This window comes from Bombus fervidus, chromosome 1 (assembly GCF_041682495.2).
Source record: "Bombus fervidus isolate BK054 chromosome 1, iyBomFerv1, whole genome shotgun sequence".
NCBI classification, from domain to species: Eukaryota; Metazoa; Arthropoda; class Insecta; order Hymenoptera; family Apidae; genus Bombus; species Bombus fervidus.
This window is the reverse complement of record NC_091517.1, coordinates 22,039,952-22,059,957: the sequence shown is the minus strand read 5'-3', so window position 1 is coordinate 22,059,957 and position 20,006 is coordinate 22,039,952. Positions and strand designations below refer to the sequence as shown.

Sequence of the window (20,006 nt, the reverse complement as noted above, 5' to 3'; positions counted from 1 at the left end):
TATCGCATCGGGGACCGGTTTTTGGCGGCTGGGTAAAGAAAATCGACAAAAAGGATATATATGTAGAGTAAGGAAAGAAGAAAAATAAACAAGTATATCGTGAAAACCGAGACGGTGTGGTTACATTATCGAAAGCGAATAATATCGCTTGAACTCGCTTGCACGGTCATGTCATACCGACAAACGTTTCGCAACGGTTACCATCCGCCTGGTTGGTTAAATTTTTGGGACGAGTTTTCGCGTTCTGCGCATGCGCGATACCGGTCAGTCTTTTACGTTCGAGTTTCGTATCTACGAATCGTTCTTCCAACGATTCCATGAGCGAAGGTTGCCCTCCTTCGTTGTGCACAATTCTTCTGTCATAGACGTAATTACAGATCCACTTGCGACTACTATGTGACACGATAAACGTTCTCTTAAAGAGAAATTAGTTAATTTTATCGAAGAAAAATGAATGATTCTAAATTATAGAACGTCGTTTCGCTTTTGCTTGAAAAAGAGGAATCTAGAATCTAGGGATCGTTTCTCGTCTATGCCCTTCAACTTGCGAGTTAATTGTCAGGTTGAACGCGTTATCCGAAAAGTAATCGGTCCGTTGACCGATTTACTTCCAAATGTCAAGAGGCGTTCCGCGCGCAGCGAGAGAAAAAAAGAAAGGATTTCGTAGGAATCGAGGAAGAGAAAGGAACAGCCAGGGGTGAAATGGGGTAGGGGGTAGAGGAGTGGGAGACGCGCAGGGGCAGAGGTACAACCATGGACGTTGCGAAATAGTCGGTCGTGCTCGACTGACTTTCGATGAAATTCAATCGGGGAAAAAGCTGCGCAGATCTCTCGTGTGCATGTACCGACGGAGGAGAAGTTAATTCTCGAAAGCATGGAAACCGGGTTTCTTATTTGGCGGTTGCGAATACATCGCGTGAATGAGTCGAGTATAAAAATGAACTATAGAAAGTAAAACGCGAAGCAACTTTAAAACTTACTTATCGACGTATTTAACGCGTATTTAGATTCGGTCTTTTAGCAATCATTTGACAGAATTTATCCTAATTCTTTCTACAAAATTTGATATTAATATCTAAATCGCGTATCATAAATGTGTTAAGGCAAGTTACTTTGTCGCACGATATAGCGAAAAACAGGCACTGTTTCGTACTTGTTCTAGTTTCTATACTTTCCTTTAAATGATTCGAATTCTACTAAATCCACTTTAGGCTTACATTTATTTGTATTGGTTAAAAGGGAATGGATTCCTGATCTCGTTTTCGTCATAGGCCTGAATACGGACAAATGTGTCTGCTCTCTATCGTCGTCATCGTGATGCAAATAGTCCTTATAGCACGAATCCGACAAGATATAGACTCGTAGTTGTCGATGTATGTACGTTGTTCCCGTACCAAAGGAGACTTCTGTTACCATAAACGTCAAAATGTTTCCGCGAACGGATTTGCACGGGCTTCATGCCGGGCCATTTGCCATTTCCACGTTCGATGCACACCGGATACGATAATGTTCGTCGCATCCTCCGCTGCATGTCTGAAACAAAATTTCACCGCAGTAACCTCTATACGGCTCTATTCGCTTTTATGCTACAACCCGTTTACACGAGTTTTAATCGTACGGATTCATCGTTGATACGAAGCAAAGGAATTTTTTTTCCATCGATTACCGTTTTGCCGATCGTTATTTACGAGTCATCGCGCAACTGACAAAATATTATTGCGAAACATCTCGTTCTGAACGACGTCGAACCACAAAGTGCTGGCGTAGTACTTTGTCAGAATGATATTTTTATACGTTATGGTATCTCGAAAATGCTTAGGTATCTTCGAGACGATACTATACGATGCTCGATCGACCCTGGAAACGTGATTGTTAATTGATGAGCGTGCCTGATGACCTCGTGACACATGGGAAATCTTCAAGCGAGACTGCAGTTAGTAGCAGATGTATGGAATTTTTTATGGGAGAATGGAATCTTAACGTTGTGGAATTTGATAGTAAACGAAGGAGGACCTGTTCCGATAACAGTATCGTCATTTGATAAACACAATATTTGAATAATTTAAATTACTGCTTATATTCGTGATATTTACCACTGCCTTAAGGAAAGTTCCTATAAATATAAGTCTGTGATTATAATTTGCTAATCGTTACAAATTAATGAACTTGTATTCGTTACGAAGACAAAATATTTATCGATGTTCTATCCATTAACGCTTTCGTTATACAGCAGCTTCTAATTAAATTTACGATGTTGATGATCATATGCAAAAATAAACACTCTAGTTCTATGAATGCAATTACCATCTATTACCGTTCGTGTGCTCGTTATCTACCGATACTGCAAACACCATTCATGAAACAAAACAACGCATAGCTAATCAATAAACATTTCGCTAGAGACTAAAATCGAAATTATCAAAATTGTTTTCTGTTGAGGTTTTATCTCGGAATATAGAGAGGAGACGCGTGGATGAATGTATAACAATAATTTTAAGTATTAGTACAATGCGTTACTTTACAAAAGAGCTCCGAAGTCATGGTTCTATGGGTATTTGTCTAATTACTGCACCTTGCTGTTTGTAGAAAAGACTATGAGGCTGAGAGGCCCTTCAAAAATTTGTTTAGTGTTAAACAATATTCAATGGCTCGGAGACTAAGAAAATTGAACACTTAACCCATTTGCATCATGACTCTAATTAAGAGGACTGGTCCCTATCATCGCGCGCAGTCGGTCGTAGGTGCAGTAAATGACATTCGAATTCTTCATGGAGTTTATCGAAAATTTACCGTTCAAAACGATTGGTAGACAATGTTACTTCGCAAACATCGCATCTTATATTTTTTATAACAGAGGAAAAAAGTAAAAATTGTTTATTTAAAAAAAAATTATTTAGATTAAAATGGAAATTAAAAAATGCAGTCGCAGCGCGCGTAATAATCCGCGCTTGGTGATAGAAGACAGTCGCAGCGCGCAGATTAATCCGCGCTTGGATGCAAATAGGTTAAGAAGATGTGGAGCTCTCCTTAAAGTGAGACTCACTTTAACATTTTCAATTCTTATCCCGACTATTATTATCTATATCTGTTACTATAATGTATCCTATAAATCAAGTTCAACTTTACGTTCGCAGTTTCGAAGATACTGTAGCTCGCAAAGTATGCGTCCACCTAACCTAACAAATTCTTATGGATATATTATGCGCGTGATACAAAACATCTTGAAATGTTATTAACGCCAGAGTGAAACACGACCAATCATGACTATATCAATCCGAAGACGTACGTAGGGTGTAGAGGTCATAACACGTATCTCGGAAATATATTTAGCAAAAAATTACTACGTGATAGTAATATAATAGTGGCCTTAAACGTACAATACTGTTTAAATAACTCGCAAAGTTTATACTGGCAATAAATAATTCGTAATTCCTACATACATTTTCAGATTGGTTTCGAATTTTACCAATACGATCGCGATAGTCTCGTTTCGTTGTGGCGCTAATAAATTTTCAGAATCTTTCACACAACGTGCGTAATATACGCGCAAAAAGTTTCTGAAAGTATTCAAAGAATTTCGTGGACGACTGTAAGAGGATTCATCGCGAGCACGTATAAAAGAAACTGCGCTCGGCACCAATTTTTCTTGCTCGTTTCTGCGATCAATCGGGACGACTGACGGATAACTATCTAAGATAGGCGGATCGACAATTACGCGTCGTCAATTGCGACCATCACTCTGATATCGTAATTGATGCATACGGACCGAGCGAGGTTGAATTACACACATCGCTGCGTAATCGTTAGCGTTACACGCTAATTCTCCAAATTCCACGGCCGCTTCGTTTACGTTCGCGTCGTTCCAATTTCGCCGCGTTTATCGCTACTGGTAGCTGGCGAATAGACGCATCCATACGCGTGTTGGCTGAACGCAAGGCTGAACGAGCTTGAAATTATCACAGCACGCCGATAACCGCGCACAGAGCGCACCTTTGTTATCTGTCGAAATTATGGTCGCGCGGGAACCGCGTTAAAAGCCGACCAAACGATGTCCACTGGAGCTTAATCGTGGATGGTTAGGTGTAATTTGACAGGGTGCTTCTAATCAACGTTATTCCATCAATTTACGTAACGAGAGGACGTGTTTCAGTGGAAAATTTGAATGCTGCTTTGTGTAGCGTGTGTTACGTTGGAAAAGATGTTAATCGGATATAATTTATAGCTTATACCCGATTCGCTGTAAATTATGTTTGATCCGTATCCTGATTCTATAATTATGAATATTAAAATGACTGTTTTCGAATAACTCGATAATATTGGAATTACTTTATTACGAAATACAGTAGCGCTATGCATAGCGCGTGCCTTCGTAACGCAGTTTCGTATAATGTCACGCTAATAGTCCGTAGTTCGTATAATGGTCGGTCCTCGCTGGCCTCGCTATTTGCGAACGTGTTCTTGAGCATTTAAGTATACTTTTATGACCACTGCTAGCGAACACTGGTAGTTAAGATTCCCGAACTCCAACGAACACAATGGTATCCGGTGTGGTATATTTCTGAGCGCTGTCCGTGCGCCAAGGATACACGAGAAAAGTAGTCAATGCGAGTGAGGTAGTATTTGTAGTCAGGTGAGTTTTTACCCGTAGAATTAACACGAAAGGTAATACAAATATAGTCGTGTTTGGTATTATTTTCATCGCATGCGCCTCAATCATCCGAATAAAATTCTCTCGTAATGACATAATAAAAACATGAAGAGAGTTATATTTCTCTCATTCTGATAATTATTGGGAAACCTGTTCGGCAACAGTCCATGAACTCTAGCGATCAGATCTCTGCTGTTTATATTTAACATAGAAAATAAAAATAGGTTAATCGTTTCTTAATTCACCCTCGTTCTATCGTTACGTGTTTATTACTCAATTTTCGCGCAATATTGAAATACAGGAAAAGATGCATAAAAGGAGACCAAACGAAACACACGATACCAGATTAAAGAGCGTAACGCGAGTAACGACAACAGGACCAACGTATAAAACGTTGCCTCGAGGAACATTAGATCCTACTTATACAGATCTCGTTTAAAAGTTCAGGCAGACAGATAAACAGATAGATAGATAGGCAAGTGGAGATACATATGCTTGTACATTGCACAGTTTCATGTAACCGGCAGATATAGATAGCTGTCGCTGGTATAGGAACATGAGAATGCTATATGGTTGGTCGTGTCACGTACACACCAAGTACTACACCATAAGTTGTTTCATAAGTTAATACGACCTTATTAGCAGAATAAAGGCACACGAATAACCGGTGGCTTTCTGATTACAGCAACTCTCCTTTCCATCTACCCAATCCAACCATGGATCGACAGGGTTTACGTTTAGCCTTTCTGGCAATCAAGACATCGAGGGTCCTCAGGGTAGCTTCGAATGCATCCAACAGACAGGCCCTAAGTAAGTAACTATCTCGCGTCGTGTGTAGTCAGTCCGGAAAATCAGCTTCTTATCGTTTCTGAACGTACGTAAATAAAAGTAATGGGATAGCTAGTCAGATCGAGCGAACCGAGCAGATTCAAACTCGATTTTCTCGAAAACGAAGCTTCGCGTGAAAAAAGATCGTTAAAAATTATTGCATATTTTTGCACGAGGAATCGCCTCCTTTTCGATCCTACTACCACGGTTCCGGAAATTTTGTATAATTCACGCGGATTTGCACAACTCGATACGTATATGACGTCGGTAAAATGATCGCAGCTGACACTAATCTATGGCCTTGTCGGAAAAACGGGATGCAATAATAGTAAACTGTAACAGAATACATAGTTTTTTTTTTTATTATTATCATTTAGTTTGTACTTTAGAATTTGTCCAGCCGGACATTCGGTAAATTTTTCTAGCTTAATTGCTAAATAACACGTGGATGGCTACCCTCAGCGGGATACCATCTTCGAGTTTGTCTATTTTATTCCTTTAGCGAGGTCAGTGGCGTGTAGAATACATAGTTGCATACCTCAAACGGAGAATCGTGTCGAAACGATCAGTAACTATTAGTGTTTTGTCGTTAAACTTAATGGACACATTACCTACACGCGATCATTGTATAAATAGGACAGAATTTTTTTTCTATAACATTCCTATAACTTATAATTATCGATATACGATATTTACGTATGTGATTTTGACAGACAGATTTTGAAATTGATTTAAATTTAACGTTACCATAATGCTTGGAATTGAAAAGGGTATACATCTCTTTATAATCGCGTTCGATCCGATGTTCCACGAATGAAACATTTTCTCGATAATTGAAAACTGTCCTTCGAACGTATGATTAGTCTTACTTTCATGAACTTTATGCCACAGATAAAGCGACAGACGAAGATGAAAGAGCGTAAGAATTAATTCGGATTTATTCTCTGCAACGGTGTGATAATATTTCTTATTCCTTCCATCAGTCTTCAACTTCCTTTATTCTTACCGTATCCTGTCAGTTAGAAAATTAAATCTCTGTCAGACAATATATCAGGTTCATAGAACCAACGCTAATCTCTAACAATCCCGAAGAAAGATCTATTTCCTGACGGTTAATGTATCAAGTCCACGAAGCTAAAATTTATTTTTAATTCTGAAAGATATTACGTATCCTCGAAAGATATTACCAAGAGAAACGATCTTAAATTTTCTATTCCGTGGACAAAGTTCGTTTGTAACTTTGGTAAAAATTATATATAGAAGAAAAACCGATCTTAAATTTCATCGCGTAACCATCTGTTCGTGGGAGGATAAAATCGATTCCCACTCTCGAATCTAGAGACTGCGCGTCTTTCAAACGTGTGGTACATTTTCAAGACACCGGAAACGACGTGGAAAAAAGAAAAGAGAAAAACGGCGTCAAGACTCGTTCTAGCGACTTATCGGTCTCTTTATGGTGTCCCATTTTTCCTGTGCAGGAGCCTGGAGAGTCTTGGCGCATTGCCGTGTAAAATGCGGATACAGGCGAACGACGATGTGTACGAGACAACCAGGCATCGGATGGCCGTCGCCGAGGAGAATAACAAGAATAAATGGTAGGTCACCCCTCGAAAAGATACGGACGTCGAATCCTCGACATCATCGATCCTCCATGGAGGCCGATTTTTCTTCGATGAGTTCGTTATCGAGTTCGTACAGGGTTTCGTTCCTTTATATGCTTGCCCATTCTATTTTTCGAGTGGCTTCTGTGTCATATTCATGTGCACTTCACCTTGCCCAGTAAGTTGACTCTCGTCCCGAATCACGTTATTTCTAAATCCATTGTTCATGACGATTCAAGCGATTCTTGAATTGAATTCGATGCCAGATTCGTTTATTCGTTATCGTTTACACGATGTTCGTTGATAATTACGGGGAACGAGGAGGGAAGAGGTGGGAATTTTGGAGTTACACGAGCCAATCTTCATTCTACAGGAGACGTTATCGTGTAAGATGTAACTGAAGAACGAAAAAGAAAAGATCATTGGGATTGTAAGACAATGGATGGATATCGTGTAGGTAGATTAGTTAATTTGTTTAACAGCGTAACGGCCAAGGTTAAAAAAGCCCCGCAAGTGCGACTTAGGTCCGAAATCTTTGGTATTTGTCGCTGTGGATGAACCTTATTACGTACATAGATATATTGTGTGATACACGGTTTACATAAACAAGTCGTGTAACAAGATATTGCGAATAGTAGATTTCTTTGTTGATGATTCTTCTCGTTAGTATATTTAATCGATAGAGGGAAGATTCATCCCTCGAGTTTTCAATCTTTCGAATACAAAAATTTCTTAATATATATTTAATTTCTCATTCATCAATATGTCGCATCGTTTTTGTATATTCACATTTGCAAGAAGTAAAATCCACTTCGCTGGAATTAATTCGATTATTTTTATTAGCTTTAAATTTTGTAGGTATAGAAATTGCCGATTAAGAATAACTAAAATAATAAAGATAAATAAAATTTGGCTCGGATAGATGAAATTCTGATAAATAAAATCCCATTGTAGGAACGTAGAAAAGAGAAAAAAAAAAACAGAATAACCTGAGGCATTGCATTGTTTGAACCAGTTGCATTCTCTATAGTTGTCTAGTGGTAGCACCGGTTACATAAATCTGTGTTTAAGAGCAAAGCTGATAATGGGTTTTCCCGGTGATGGCTTGCGTCAGAAAGGAAAATCGATTAATCACTTTCCTCGTGGAAATACGATTCCCGTAGATTAGAGGTGGACATTAGGTGGAAAACTGGCGTCAACCAGAACCTTGTCTACTGACGTCAAGCGTGGGCTGGTTAGGTGTCGACGTTAAGAGATAGAAATGGTCTCGTTAACTGATACGATATATGGTAAAATATTCCAGTCGTTTATACCGATCATATTATACGAAGCGATTTATACTGATTATATTATGCGAACTACTTACAATTAGCTGATCTTCCAAAACGGTGAATTCTATCTTTTATATTTTCAGTGTTTAGTATCTTAGATTGTTTGGCATTTTTACTATCATATTTCTTACTTAAATTACAGAGAATAATAGAATCATAGCTGTGCTGTATATACATAGCTTGAATTATCCCTTTGATTCCTATGGACGCATATACGCGTTTATCAATTTTTTCTACCTCCCTCGCGCTTGAGATTTTTTCATTAATGTAAAAGATGATACGATACGACAATAAACAAAAAAATTAGAATCTGTTTATCTTCTGTATACTTTTGTATATTCGCGGAGATTGTAGTTGCGATTAATGTGTCTTTACACTCCGTTGTCGCCATTGTAACGTCAACCACGTCTCAATCCACATCGGAAACCACGCCACACGCCGAGGGCAAAATGGCAACCAGATGTCTACCGCGTACTCTCAATATTTTTAAGGACCCACCATAAATCTTGGCATTTTCATAGTTAAGATCCTTCAGACCAAAAACAAGCATCTTTTATTTCCAGTGTTATTTTTGCCTACTACCGGAAAGTTAGTTTTCTAACGTTCGGTTTCTTCCGTTAGCAACTTTTTCTCAAGGGCGGTTAGCACCCTTTCTCACCCACCAACCTAAAAAATCAGTCAATTGACAGCGAAGTCTATTTCCCTCACTCTCCTAATGAAAACCTGTCCTTGAAAAATCAGCTCTTTTCATACCGTTATACCCAGCCATCGCTAGCTTTCCTCCGCCACAATATCGTCACTAAACTTTACTGATTTTCCAACTTTCGAACAGTCAATGTCTTTTTATCGGGTTTCTACCCTCAGATCATTTTCCTACTTAATTTATATGAAGTTGTTAAAGTAAAATGTAATCTATACGTGCCAATTCAGCGTATACTCAATTGTGATTATTAAGTGCATAATGAAGTGCAATAAAAAAGGAAGTTAATAGTTGTGTTTCGGCTCAACCTTCTTGTTTTTTTTTTATAATCTGAGTTGTGGCTTGTGATTTTACGTGATACCATCGTGGCGACATTGCAAATGAAACTAACAAGTCCGTTATCGCCGCTGTCGTGATATTCTTGTGGCGGCACTCGACAGCAAAATACCCCACCACTCGACACTAACTAGTGTCGGACGACGGTGGTTAGCGTCTTAGGTTACGAACATTCGGAACCCGGGTTTTCAAATTCCGGCGACCGGAGTTCGATTTTTCTTCCACGCATTTAAATTAGAAGAACAATACAGCAGTACCCCAGCAGCGATATCTACACATTAGCAACTACACATCTACAACTATCACGGCCTATTTACCCTCGTTCTAAATGGAATTTAACAGCTCCGTTGTCGTTGCCGTGGCGACATTCTAAGTACGATTGTAAGTAGTCTCGGAGTAACTGGCATCCTATAGTAAAAAAAACTTTTTTTTTAATTATTTATTTGGATTTTACAATTTGTCCAGAAGGACATTTGGTAAGATGGAGGTGAATAAAAAAAGAAAAACAAAATAAAATATAGCATGTAGGTGGCTACCCCCAGCGGGGTACCATCGTCGTGTTTGCTAGGTTATATCCTTTGTGAGGTCTGTTGGGTGTTTCCTTTTTAGTCTTCTTTCTATGTTTGATGTGTTGACCGCTGCTGTTGCCAGCCGGTTCAGGTGCGTTTCTATTCTTTCTCTGTACCTTCTTGCGAGTCTACTAATCTCCTCCTTGATCGTTGGTGTTCCCAGATCTTTTCGAATGTCCTCGTTTCCTACGTACCGTGGGGCGTTTACTATCGTTCTAAGAATTTTAGCTTGTATTGTCTCAATTTTGCTCATTGCTGCTGTTCCCCATAGCGGGATTCCGTATGTCCAGATTGGTTTTACGATTGATTTGTATATTCTTAACTTGTTTTCAGTGCTTAATTTGGATTTTCGACTTGTTAGCCAGTACATTTGTCTCCTTGCTGTCTGTATTTTGTCTATTATTGATTCGATGTGCTGTTTCCATGTGAGTTGTGAATCTATGTGTAGCCCTAGGTATTTGACTTGCCTAGTTTGTATTATTTGCGTGCCATTCAGGAAGATGTTTGGTGGTATCTGTTTTCGCAGTGTGAACGCGATGTGGTTGCATTTATTAGGGTTAGCTTTGATTTGTTCAGCTTGCAGCCACTTTTCTATTTTTGTGATATATTTTTGTAATATATTTTTGTAATATTGCGACTGCTGTTACTGGGTTAGTGTTCCTGATTAGTACAGCTGTACTAGTCCGCGAATGTCAGTATTTTGCTATTTGTAGTTGTTGGTATGTTGGCCGTGTAGAGCGTGTATAGTATTGGTCCTAAGACGCTTCCTTGCGGGACCCCTGCCTTGATGTCTTTGACTTCTGAGTATGCGTGTTTGATTTTTATTACGAAGGTTCTGTTGCTTAGATATGATTTTATTAGTTGGTGTATTTGCTCCGGGAATTGTTTCTTGATTGTTTGTTGTAGTCTTTCGTGGTTTACTTTGTCGAAACCTATAGTAAAAATGATTCGGAGTTTCTGATGGGTCATCGCAGATACCCGGAGTGCAAAGTGATATCATAGTAGTGCCGTATATAAATCATTAATTTTTATTGAGAAAAAATATTTCGTCCCCCAACGCGGATAACTTTCACCGGGAATATTCAGTAATTTATTCGAATTTATTCAGTAATTTATTCAATATTAGCACTTCTTTTTTGGCAAAATAAGAGTCTGATATAATCAATAATTCTTGTAAATATCTTTTAAATCCTGTGAGTTTAGATTTATATCAATCACGTCATACGCACGTATCGAAATCACGAAATAAGCTGTTTTATTAAATAGAAATCTATTAAATGAAACGTTGTGAAATAGCTACATGCCAACTATAAAACGTTCCTTGAATATTTTATTGATTAATCACTTTCCTCTGTCATATAAAAATTCTTGACGGTGTATACTAAGATGACGGTACGATATTACTATCGTAAAGTTCCTATGGTACCTAATCACAGCGGGAAAATGTTTTTCAGGACCATCGATATATAGCAGGGACGCACTATTAACGCTGTAATGATTTCAAACTGGAAATGACAGTGAAAAAACGTGGGCATTAACGACCATTATTTTTGTTCTCTTTCGTTTAACAACCGTAGACGGTTATGCTTGCATAGTTTCGTATATAGTACTTTCTATTATGAATATTTAATGTACCAGGGAACTAGTTTATTCACGATGTAGGGGACTATCAATCATTTTATCAACTTGGTAAATCATGCAAATTGTGGGAAAGTAAGGTAGAACTATCGGAACGTGAGTTATATCGTGTATCATTTCGAAAATAAAAATCCATTCACGTTACGAAATACTATACTTTCATTTATTCCTTTCCATCTTCTTCTTCTCTTAACAATAATGCTTTCAAACATTGCGAGCTATAATAACAAATTCTGTTGCGTGAGATGGTCCGTGCAACGTCCTTCATCTTCCGATCGTTCGAGATCCATGGACCGTTCGAGATCCATGGACCGTTCGAAAGACCCTCGATAAACCTAAGGAACTAGCATAACCAATGGGCATTGCGAATCGTTACCCTTACTTTTCTAACGAAAAGTGAGCAACGAATCCGCTTTCTTCATACACTCACCCCCAACTTTTCTCCGTGAGAACACAAGAACGAACTTGTCTTGTTCTTTAGACGTGCTCTACGCTTGTTCAATGGTCTACAGTCGCCAACACGAAAGTAATCTCAGGTCGTGCTTATTCGTAGATTGACATTCCACACGTAGCATTGTATCACATTAATTGTTAGATCTTTGAAAATATATATTATAACCTGTCGCGTCTCCCCATGAAGGTTCGAAAGTTCAAATTCTAAGATTGTAAGTAATCTCGTATACTATATTCTTTTATATTGTTCTCTTATAAAAAACATATTACTCGCCAATATCGTATAATGTAATATTAAAAATAGTAGTAATATTTATCAGCATGTCTCTTATCGTTCTTCGTTTTATTTTCCATCAGCACCAGAGTTATCAAGCCAAACGGGCCGGACATCGGGCGCAAGGTGAAGGTGAAAACCACCGGAAGAACTATACCATCTCCATCACCGTCGAATTCGAGGTATCGGGAATCGACGAGCATTCCAACTTCCGTTAGTCAGCCTAGAATGTCTTCCTCTTACAAGGCTGCTGTCAATAATCAACCAACAGCCCGAAATCAACCGGAGAAGAAAGTCTCCGATATCATGCGTAGACCACTCAAGTGAGTTCCGATTAGAACGCATAATCGTACTTCGAGGAATGATCATTGTTTACTCTCATAACGATAAAATGGAGAACGAAACAAGAAAGATTTAAGAAAAGTAAAAATATTTGAAGAGCACACAAGGACATGACGTTATTTCCTTTATTTTATAAAAATACATGATAAGTCTACGAAATTTTGCAAACAATAACAAGAATATATATCGTGTTTTCGTAACAATATTTTTACTGTTTAACTCAACAGTCGAATAAAACGATAATTTTAGTAACAATTCTAAATCCTATCATAAATATTTTGTGCATATCAAGACTGTTTATTATACTCTGTCTATGTGTTCTTCATTTATAAATACGGCTGTAAAAGTTCGGTAAAACAACGAAAACAAAGTAAAGTTTGTAAGATAAGTGGTTTAAAGTAAGAGCTTAAATAATTATCCAAGTATCTATTAGTTCTAACGAATATTTTGTTTACAGGGAAAGGCTCATTCATCTGCTTGCTTTGCGGCCATACAAAAAGCCGGAATTGTACGATCGTATAAACAGAGGTAAAAATATAAATGAAAAATACAAACTTAAGATCTTCCATAAAACTTTTGGCGCAAATTAATTAATTAATATCTTATTTTCAGAGGGCATCAAAGATCGAGAACGTACCGCTATGACGACAATTCTGAAACAGGTAGCTTTCATGAGGGATAACACGTATCATCTGCATAGATACGTCTGGAATGACGTGCTAGAAGATTGGCCTTATTACACCGAACAGGAAAAAACGATGTTGAAAAGAAGAAAACCTCAGAATCTAACGCCTCCTGGTTCTAGCGATGGATCCAGCGGTATGATACATTTTCACGGATTAAATCTTCATTCTCGTCGAATATTCATTGCGACAGATCGACGTGAAAGTCTGATTATATTTCACATTCGTTCGGGAACAATTGTCAATACATAGTTGCTCGATACTTTTATTCGCTTGTTAAAAGATTCAAAGATAATGACGATGAAATTGGCAAACCGATAAAAATATTTTTCCAAACGCACTCGAACAATAACAATAATGGTCTTTTATACATTGTTTACAGTATAGTAGAAATCTTACATACTCTCTCTGGTGTTTGATCTCTACCAAGTTATTTATTAAAATATGATTTAAACAGAAAACAATGGTTACTTAACTTGAACTTAATGCAGTGATGTGATGTGACTAATACAACTTGATTTTATTGTTATTGGGAAATTTGAATGTGCAAAAATATACAGGATAAAAAATATAAAAAATATTCAAAGTTAATTATAATATTTAGCGAATGACGCAAGTCTGTATTTGAATTTCATTGTATTTCTTGTTTTCATAAAAATTTAAATTTATGTAAATATTATACAGTGTATTAATCCATTAGCATATTAATTTTTTCACACCGAAAGTTCCTGTGAACGGTACTTTTTCCACCAAAATTGCTATTTATTGCTATAGCGTCATGATTTTATGTTTTGAGAGATAATCTTACGATGAGTAGCACTTTCACGCCTACCTTTTCTGTGAATATCGCGGACCACTTCTTCGGAATACACCTGCGATAGTTTCTCTCGAAAAACCAAGTCATAGCATCCATCCATCGTCGTAAAAGCTTCGAATCTAAAATGTTACCATAGTATTAACGATAATTTCAAAGGATTGTTCCAACAGTCTATTCATACACGCTAACGCGTTAACAATAATCCAGATAAAATATAGAATAACATATTGAACGTATATTATCGATTATGATTACAGGCAGCGGGCAATCCCCAAATTCCACTCATCCAGGTTCACCGCCTGCGATCACAGCACCTCCACCCTCATTGTTGGGCAACAAGCGACCAGGATATTACCAGGGTAACGATGGATTGCCTACAAAAAGACCACGTATATCCCATTATAAGAAGCCAGAATTGAATTCCGGATCGTCGAACGTAGGGGAGAATGGAAGGACGGCTGGTAGTGGTGGAAATAGTAACAGTGTTAGTGTTGTTTCCAGTGGATCCGGTGGTAGTAGTAGTGCTAATGGTGGCAGTGGTGGTAACAGCGGTGGTGTAATTGACGGCTGGGATCAACGACAACATCAGCGTGATCGTCGTGGCGATTATCGACCCGAAAGAACAGCAAACAGTGATGTGCTACGAGGTGGCAGCTACGGCCATGGAAAAGCGTGCTTGACGCCAACCAGTGACAGCGAAGAGGCCAACCAGCACGGTCATCGGGACGGGAACACCGGAACGTCTGCGAGCAACGTCGCTAACAATGCGTCCACTGGCCATAGTAGTGTAGCCCATAATAATTCTTTGAGCGGCAGTCGTCATCATCACGGAAAGACTGCGATACTTGGTTGCGAAGCGAATGCCGGTACGGCTGTGAATTGCGTGGCTCGTTCGATGCCGAGTGCCGCGAGTGACGGTGGTAGTGCAGGTAGTTATAGTGGTAGTTCGAATGGAATACTCGCCGACAGGAGAGATAGAAGCGACAGGAACGATAGGGGACGCTCTGGCGACAGGGATCGTGACCCCAGAAAGAAGAATAACGGAACAGCCGATAATTCGTATAACGACTTAATCGTACCTAACTATGCCGCCACTGAACATAATCCTGACGGTCTTCACTTAGAGGAGAGTCCTAAATCATCGGAGTATCCGGACTACCTCACGTGAGCAATTAATAAAATTTAAACCTAACCCCAGTAGGATTCTTCCTACGATTTTGTCTCCGTTATTGTTAATTACGATATATTGTAGCGCTCATCAATATGGATATATATTTATTGTAAAAAAAAAATAAAAAAAAAATAAAAAAAAAATAAAAAAATAAAAAAAAAAATAAAAAAAAAAATAAAAAAAAAAAACAACACGATCCTGCACGCTTTGTAAGCTAGAGAAAGACTCGTCGTCATGGCTCCATAGTTGTCATGATATATATATATATATATTATTTATTCTTTCTCTATAATATACACCCTTACATTCATATGTTACGATAATGGAAATAAAGTAGTAGAGTCTCCTTCAGTTGTGAAGCTTAATGTGGATGTTACTGAGCAAAATATACCTCGGTGTATTTATGCTCGAATTTCTTACAGGTATTATACGACAATAAGCAGTTTGGAACAGAGAAGACGTTACAAAGCAGAATTCAATGCTGATTATGAAGAATATCGAAGATTGCATGCCCAAGTGGCGAAAGTATCTAAACGATTCATTCAGCTTCAAGATCGTCTAAGACGGGAAGAGGCCTCTGGAAATTGGGACGAATACGAGGTACCGTATCGAATGTAAATAATATACAAGACACAATGATACTGTATCGCAAGAAGTATTGTTACAATGGAAGATCTAACGAATTTATCTATATCTGTTTTCTGTTTTACAGGAGATAAGGCAGCAAATTTTGGACGAGTATAGCGAGACAAAACGCGATCCTAAGCATAAGGAAACGAAACACCGTTTTCATTATTTGCATGAAAAGCTAAGCCACATCAAGCGACTGGTATTGGAATATGACACGCAGAACTGTGGTGGCATGGCTAACAGCAGCAACGTCGGTAGTAGCAACGACACGAAGGAAATGGATAGTTTGCACTACTGACACAAACTGAAAAGGCCGCTTTTTACTCTCTACCTTTTTTCGGTTGTCGGTATGCTATTATCTTCAGTGTCGAAGAATTTGCATTTTCTCGGCATGTTCCAAGGCTGATCTAAAACGGTCCACATGGTTCCTGAGTTGTATCGCCGAAAACAAAGTCAAGTACTCTCTGAACCGGAGTTGCGAGGATATATATATATGTATATATATAAACTCGCACATCACGAAGAATCTTCAATGCTGTTGTTGAAAAAATTTGCGTGTAAGTTGAGGATCTCTCTTCTGTAACTGATTTGTGCGCGCGACTGTGATGATCTCTTCGACTTACGTTGTGTGATCATGAGCGATCATCGGGATATGCTTGCGTGCTACTTCGACCAATGGTAACCAGATTGATAAAGGATCTTTTTAACGACAATCGGTACAATTTGAAGGAAAAGAAGAAGTATAAGAATGATGGAAATAAAAGAAGAAAAAGCCAGAAGTCCATCCGAAGTGGGAGAGAGAGAAAAATAGAAAGAGAGAGAGAGAGAACAATGAGGAAAAAGGGCATTTGCAGAGAACTAGATATGTATGCGTGAACTGAAAAAACACAGAGACGTTTCTTCTTAAGAAGAAAGAGCTCTATCCTTCAATAGAAGACAAGAAGAGGAATAATAGGGAAAAAGCGAAGAAAGAAGACAATTGAGAAAAAAAGTATACTCTATATAATTAGTTACTTACCGTGCGCACGTCCAGGTGCGCACTTCCAAGTGTGTCGTCCAATTTAACATTAGATTAAAAACAAAAAGGAAAAATCGACAGTGCGAATGCAAGAACAGGGTCCAAAAGGTAGTAAAGGGCTTATCACGTGCCACGTCCTGAGGACACTGCGTTTCTTTTTCCATTGGAAGGAAAAAGGAAGGAGACTAGCACAGAGACTGTCCACGAGCTGCCGGGAATCGTATATATGATCTGCTGCTCGCAATTTTCTTTATTTCTTTCTTTCTTATTCTCTTTGTTCCTCCATTTCTGATTGTCTTTTTTTTTATGTCTTTCCTTTTATCTTATTTCTTTGTTCTCATTTGCCCTATTAGAGAAAGAACAAAGGGAATCCTTAACTTTTTCCGCTAAGAGAGAGAGACTACGTTATATGCATCGTAAGATTAGAACGATTCTTTGTTACTTCTTCGTTCTCTTTTTTGTTTCTTCACCATACGGCCCATCTCTTATATCAGGGACTCGGTCGGTGTATCTTGACTTAGTAGGCATAACTTGGAAATCTATCTTGTAACGATGAAAACAAAAAAAAAAAAAGAAAAAAAATAAGCGTAATAAAACAAAAGAGAGGAAGGATGAGAATACGCTAAGCACTCTTTTTAGAATTATCTGCCATAAAGTGATATAAGAAAACGAACGAACCAATCACGTGCGGTTAGCTATGGTCGGACTTCGCGCTTCAGATACGCACGAAAGAAGCAGGACTAAAGTTTAGGAAAATGAGAATGAGACGAAAAATAGAATTGACTTCGTTACTTCCAAATCACGCGATCGTTCGTAGTGGTTCCAGTTGTGTGGTATCGTTATGCTAGGATACATCCGTTTTATACGATTTCATAACTGTTGTTAGTCATTGAAAGGCAGATGGTGCGGAGCCATCACCGATACGAAATGAAAGATATTTAACAAACAGCAAATTAAAAATCCCCCCCCCCCCCAAAAAAAAAAGAGTAAAGGTAAATTATAAATGAAATAAGAAGAAAAACGGTAAGATCGAAATATTAAAAACGAACAAGTATCATATAGTAATAATTAATCGTCGTCGGCGATAAATATAATATACAGTGCGTTGTACAGTATACGCCAATTTATTATACGTACGAATGAATACCTTCTTCGTATAATTATTATTATTATTATTATTATTATTATTATTATTATTATTATTATTATTATGACAGATACTATTAATATAATTATTGATGCTATTACTACTATTATTGTTCGGATAGTTGGAAAGATGGATACAATTCGACACCTTCGTTGGAGAACTTGCAGTTACTGAACGAAGGAATCAAAGAAAGATATTACATATATCAAGCCAATTTCAATTTTCCATTGAATATGTAACGAAAGTTTATGATGTTAATGTTTCTAATATTCTTTTGTCTGTTTACTATGATATATAATTTTAAACGCATAAATGCGATGAAAGAATCTTACATAGTAATTTTAAACGTATCCTTTTTCATTCTCATTCTTTTGTCTCTTTTTTTTTCTTCTTTAAGACGATTTGTATATAAGATGTGTGTCTTTCTACTTCACGCTTGCTTTGTTTCACATTAAGTAAACATTTGCAGTTATTTGTGAGTGTTTTGTGATAGGAAGTGAAGAAAGTGAAAGACGGTGATAAGGAGAAAGGGAACTTGACTCGTATTAACTCGGTATATTGCGCATATATCGTCGTTTCTATGAATGAGATATAATACTTAAAAAGTTTTTAAATATTAGTATACAAAACTTTACACTCTTACAAGATACGTATTTCGACTTTTCTCTTTCACGTAGTTAATTATTCTAAAGTATAAAAAAAAGATGTTAATTCCTAAACATTTTATGTTACAAGTTTTAATATTTAAATTTAATGTTTAATATGATGTTTTGTTCATTTTTTTTTTTTTTAAACCTAATACGAGTCGTTTCTTTTTTGCTTTGTACATATTTATTTAGCTTCGTAGAAATTTAATTTGAAATTTATTAGTATCCAATTGATTGAAAATCATTTAGTTATTACGATTCTTTTTTTCAGAAAATTAAAGAATATTAATAATGAAAAGTAAAGTAAGTTTCTTTTAAACGAAAAGGAAAGTCTGTATTTTAGTTTTATTGAAATATTATCATGCATCGTAACTTGCGCGTCTAGTTCTCTTCTTTTTTTTTTTTTTTCTTTTTTAACCAATTAAATATGTTATTTCTAATTGATTTATTTACTGACGAACATCGCTCGGTGTTTTTGATCGTTAATAATTTTAAAGAAAATGCATGTAAATTGCATGTAAACGATTAGAATTCTATGTGTAAAGGTCTCTGCGCCTTAATAACATAATTTAGTTGTTGTATTTTTAAAAAGACATACTTTTATCGTAGTCTTTTAGTGCATTGTAGAGTAATTAATTATGTTTGAACTTGTATGCAATGACTCGCAAGATTTAATTGCATTAGCTTAAATTTATTAGTAATATAAAATATTGTTTCCATCGACTAAAAATATTTTGAAGCAAAGAGAAAGAAAAAAGTTTTGACTTTTTTATTTCCCATTTTATAGAGATTCTTTGTTTGCTCCTCTTTAAACTCTCTGTGCAATGTGTTTCGTTCTTTTTACGTACTATATTTATGTTGAGTGGCAAAATTAATGAGGGGAAAATACGTAAAGTTACTAAACTATATTAGAACCCAAATCTCTAGAAACTTTGATTTGAAAAATGCATTTGATGCGGTCAAAGAGAAAAAGAAAAATGAGAATAACGAATGATAATTTTGAAATGTTAGATGATGTCTTGTTATGAGAAAAGAAAGGTAACTGAGCGCTGCTAGAATATGAATGGCACAGTGTTGACAAATATTTTCTACTGATTGCAACGAATTTATAAAATGCAAAACAACACGGAAAGAGCCTGCTTAGAATAAAATAATTTAACCTATTTTTATATA

At 37.2% G+C, this 20,006-nt stretch overlaps 1 protein-coding gene across 1 annotated transcript in view; it reads left to right on the top strand.

Annotated features, from left to right (window-relative positions):
- Positions 1-18,008, top strand: part of Su(tpl) (Suppressor of Triplolethal) — a 145,703-nt gene extending 127,695 nt beyond the window's left edge. The window contains exons 3-10 of the mRNA XM_072010202.1: positions 5,334-5,458; positions 6,955-7,071; positions 12,462-12,701; positions 13,178-13,248; positions 13,333-13,539; positions 14,478-15,384; positions 15,814-15,991; positions 16,104-18,008. Coding sequence (XP_071866303.1) covers positions 5,334-5,458; positions 6,955-7,071; positions 12,462-12,701; positions 13,178-13,248; positions 13,333-13,539; positions 14,478-15,384; positions 15,814-15,991; positions 16,104-16,319 — 2,061 coding nt within the window. The 3' untranslated portion in view covers positions 16,320-18,008. The remainder of the gene's footprint in view (positions 1-5,333; positions 5,459-6,954; positions 7,072-12,461; positions 12,702-13,177; positions 13,249-13,332; positions 13,540-14,477; positions 15,385-15,813; positions 15,992-16,103) is intronic.
- The last annotated feature ends 1,998 nt before the right edge of the window (positions 18,009-20,006 follow it).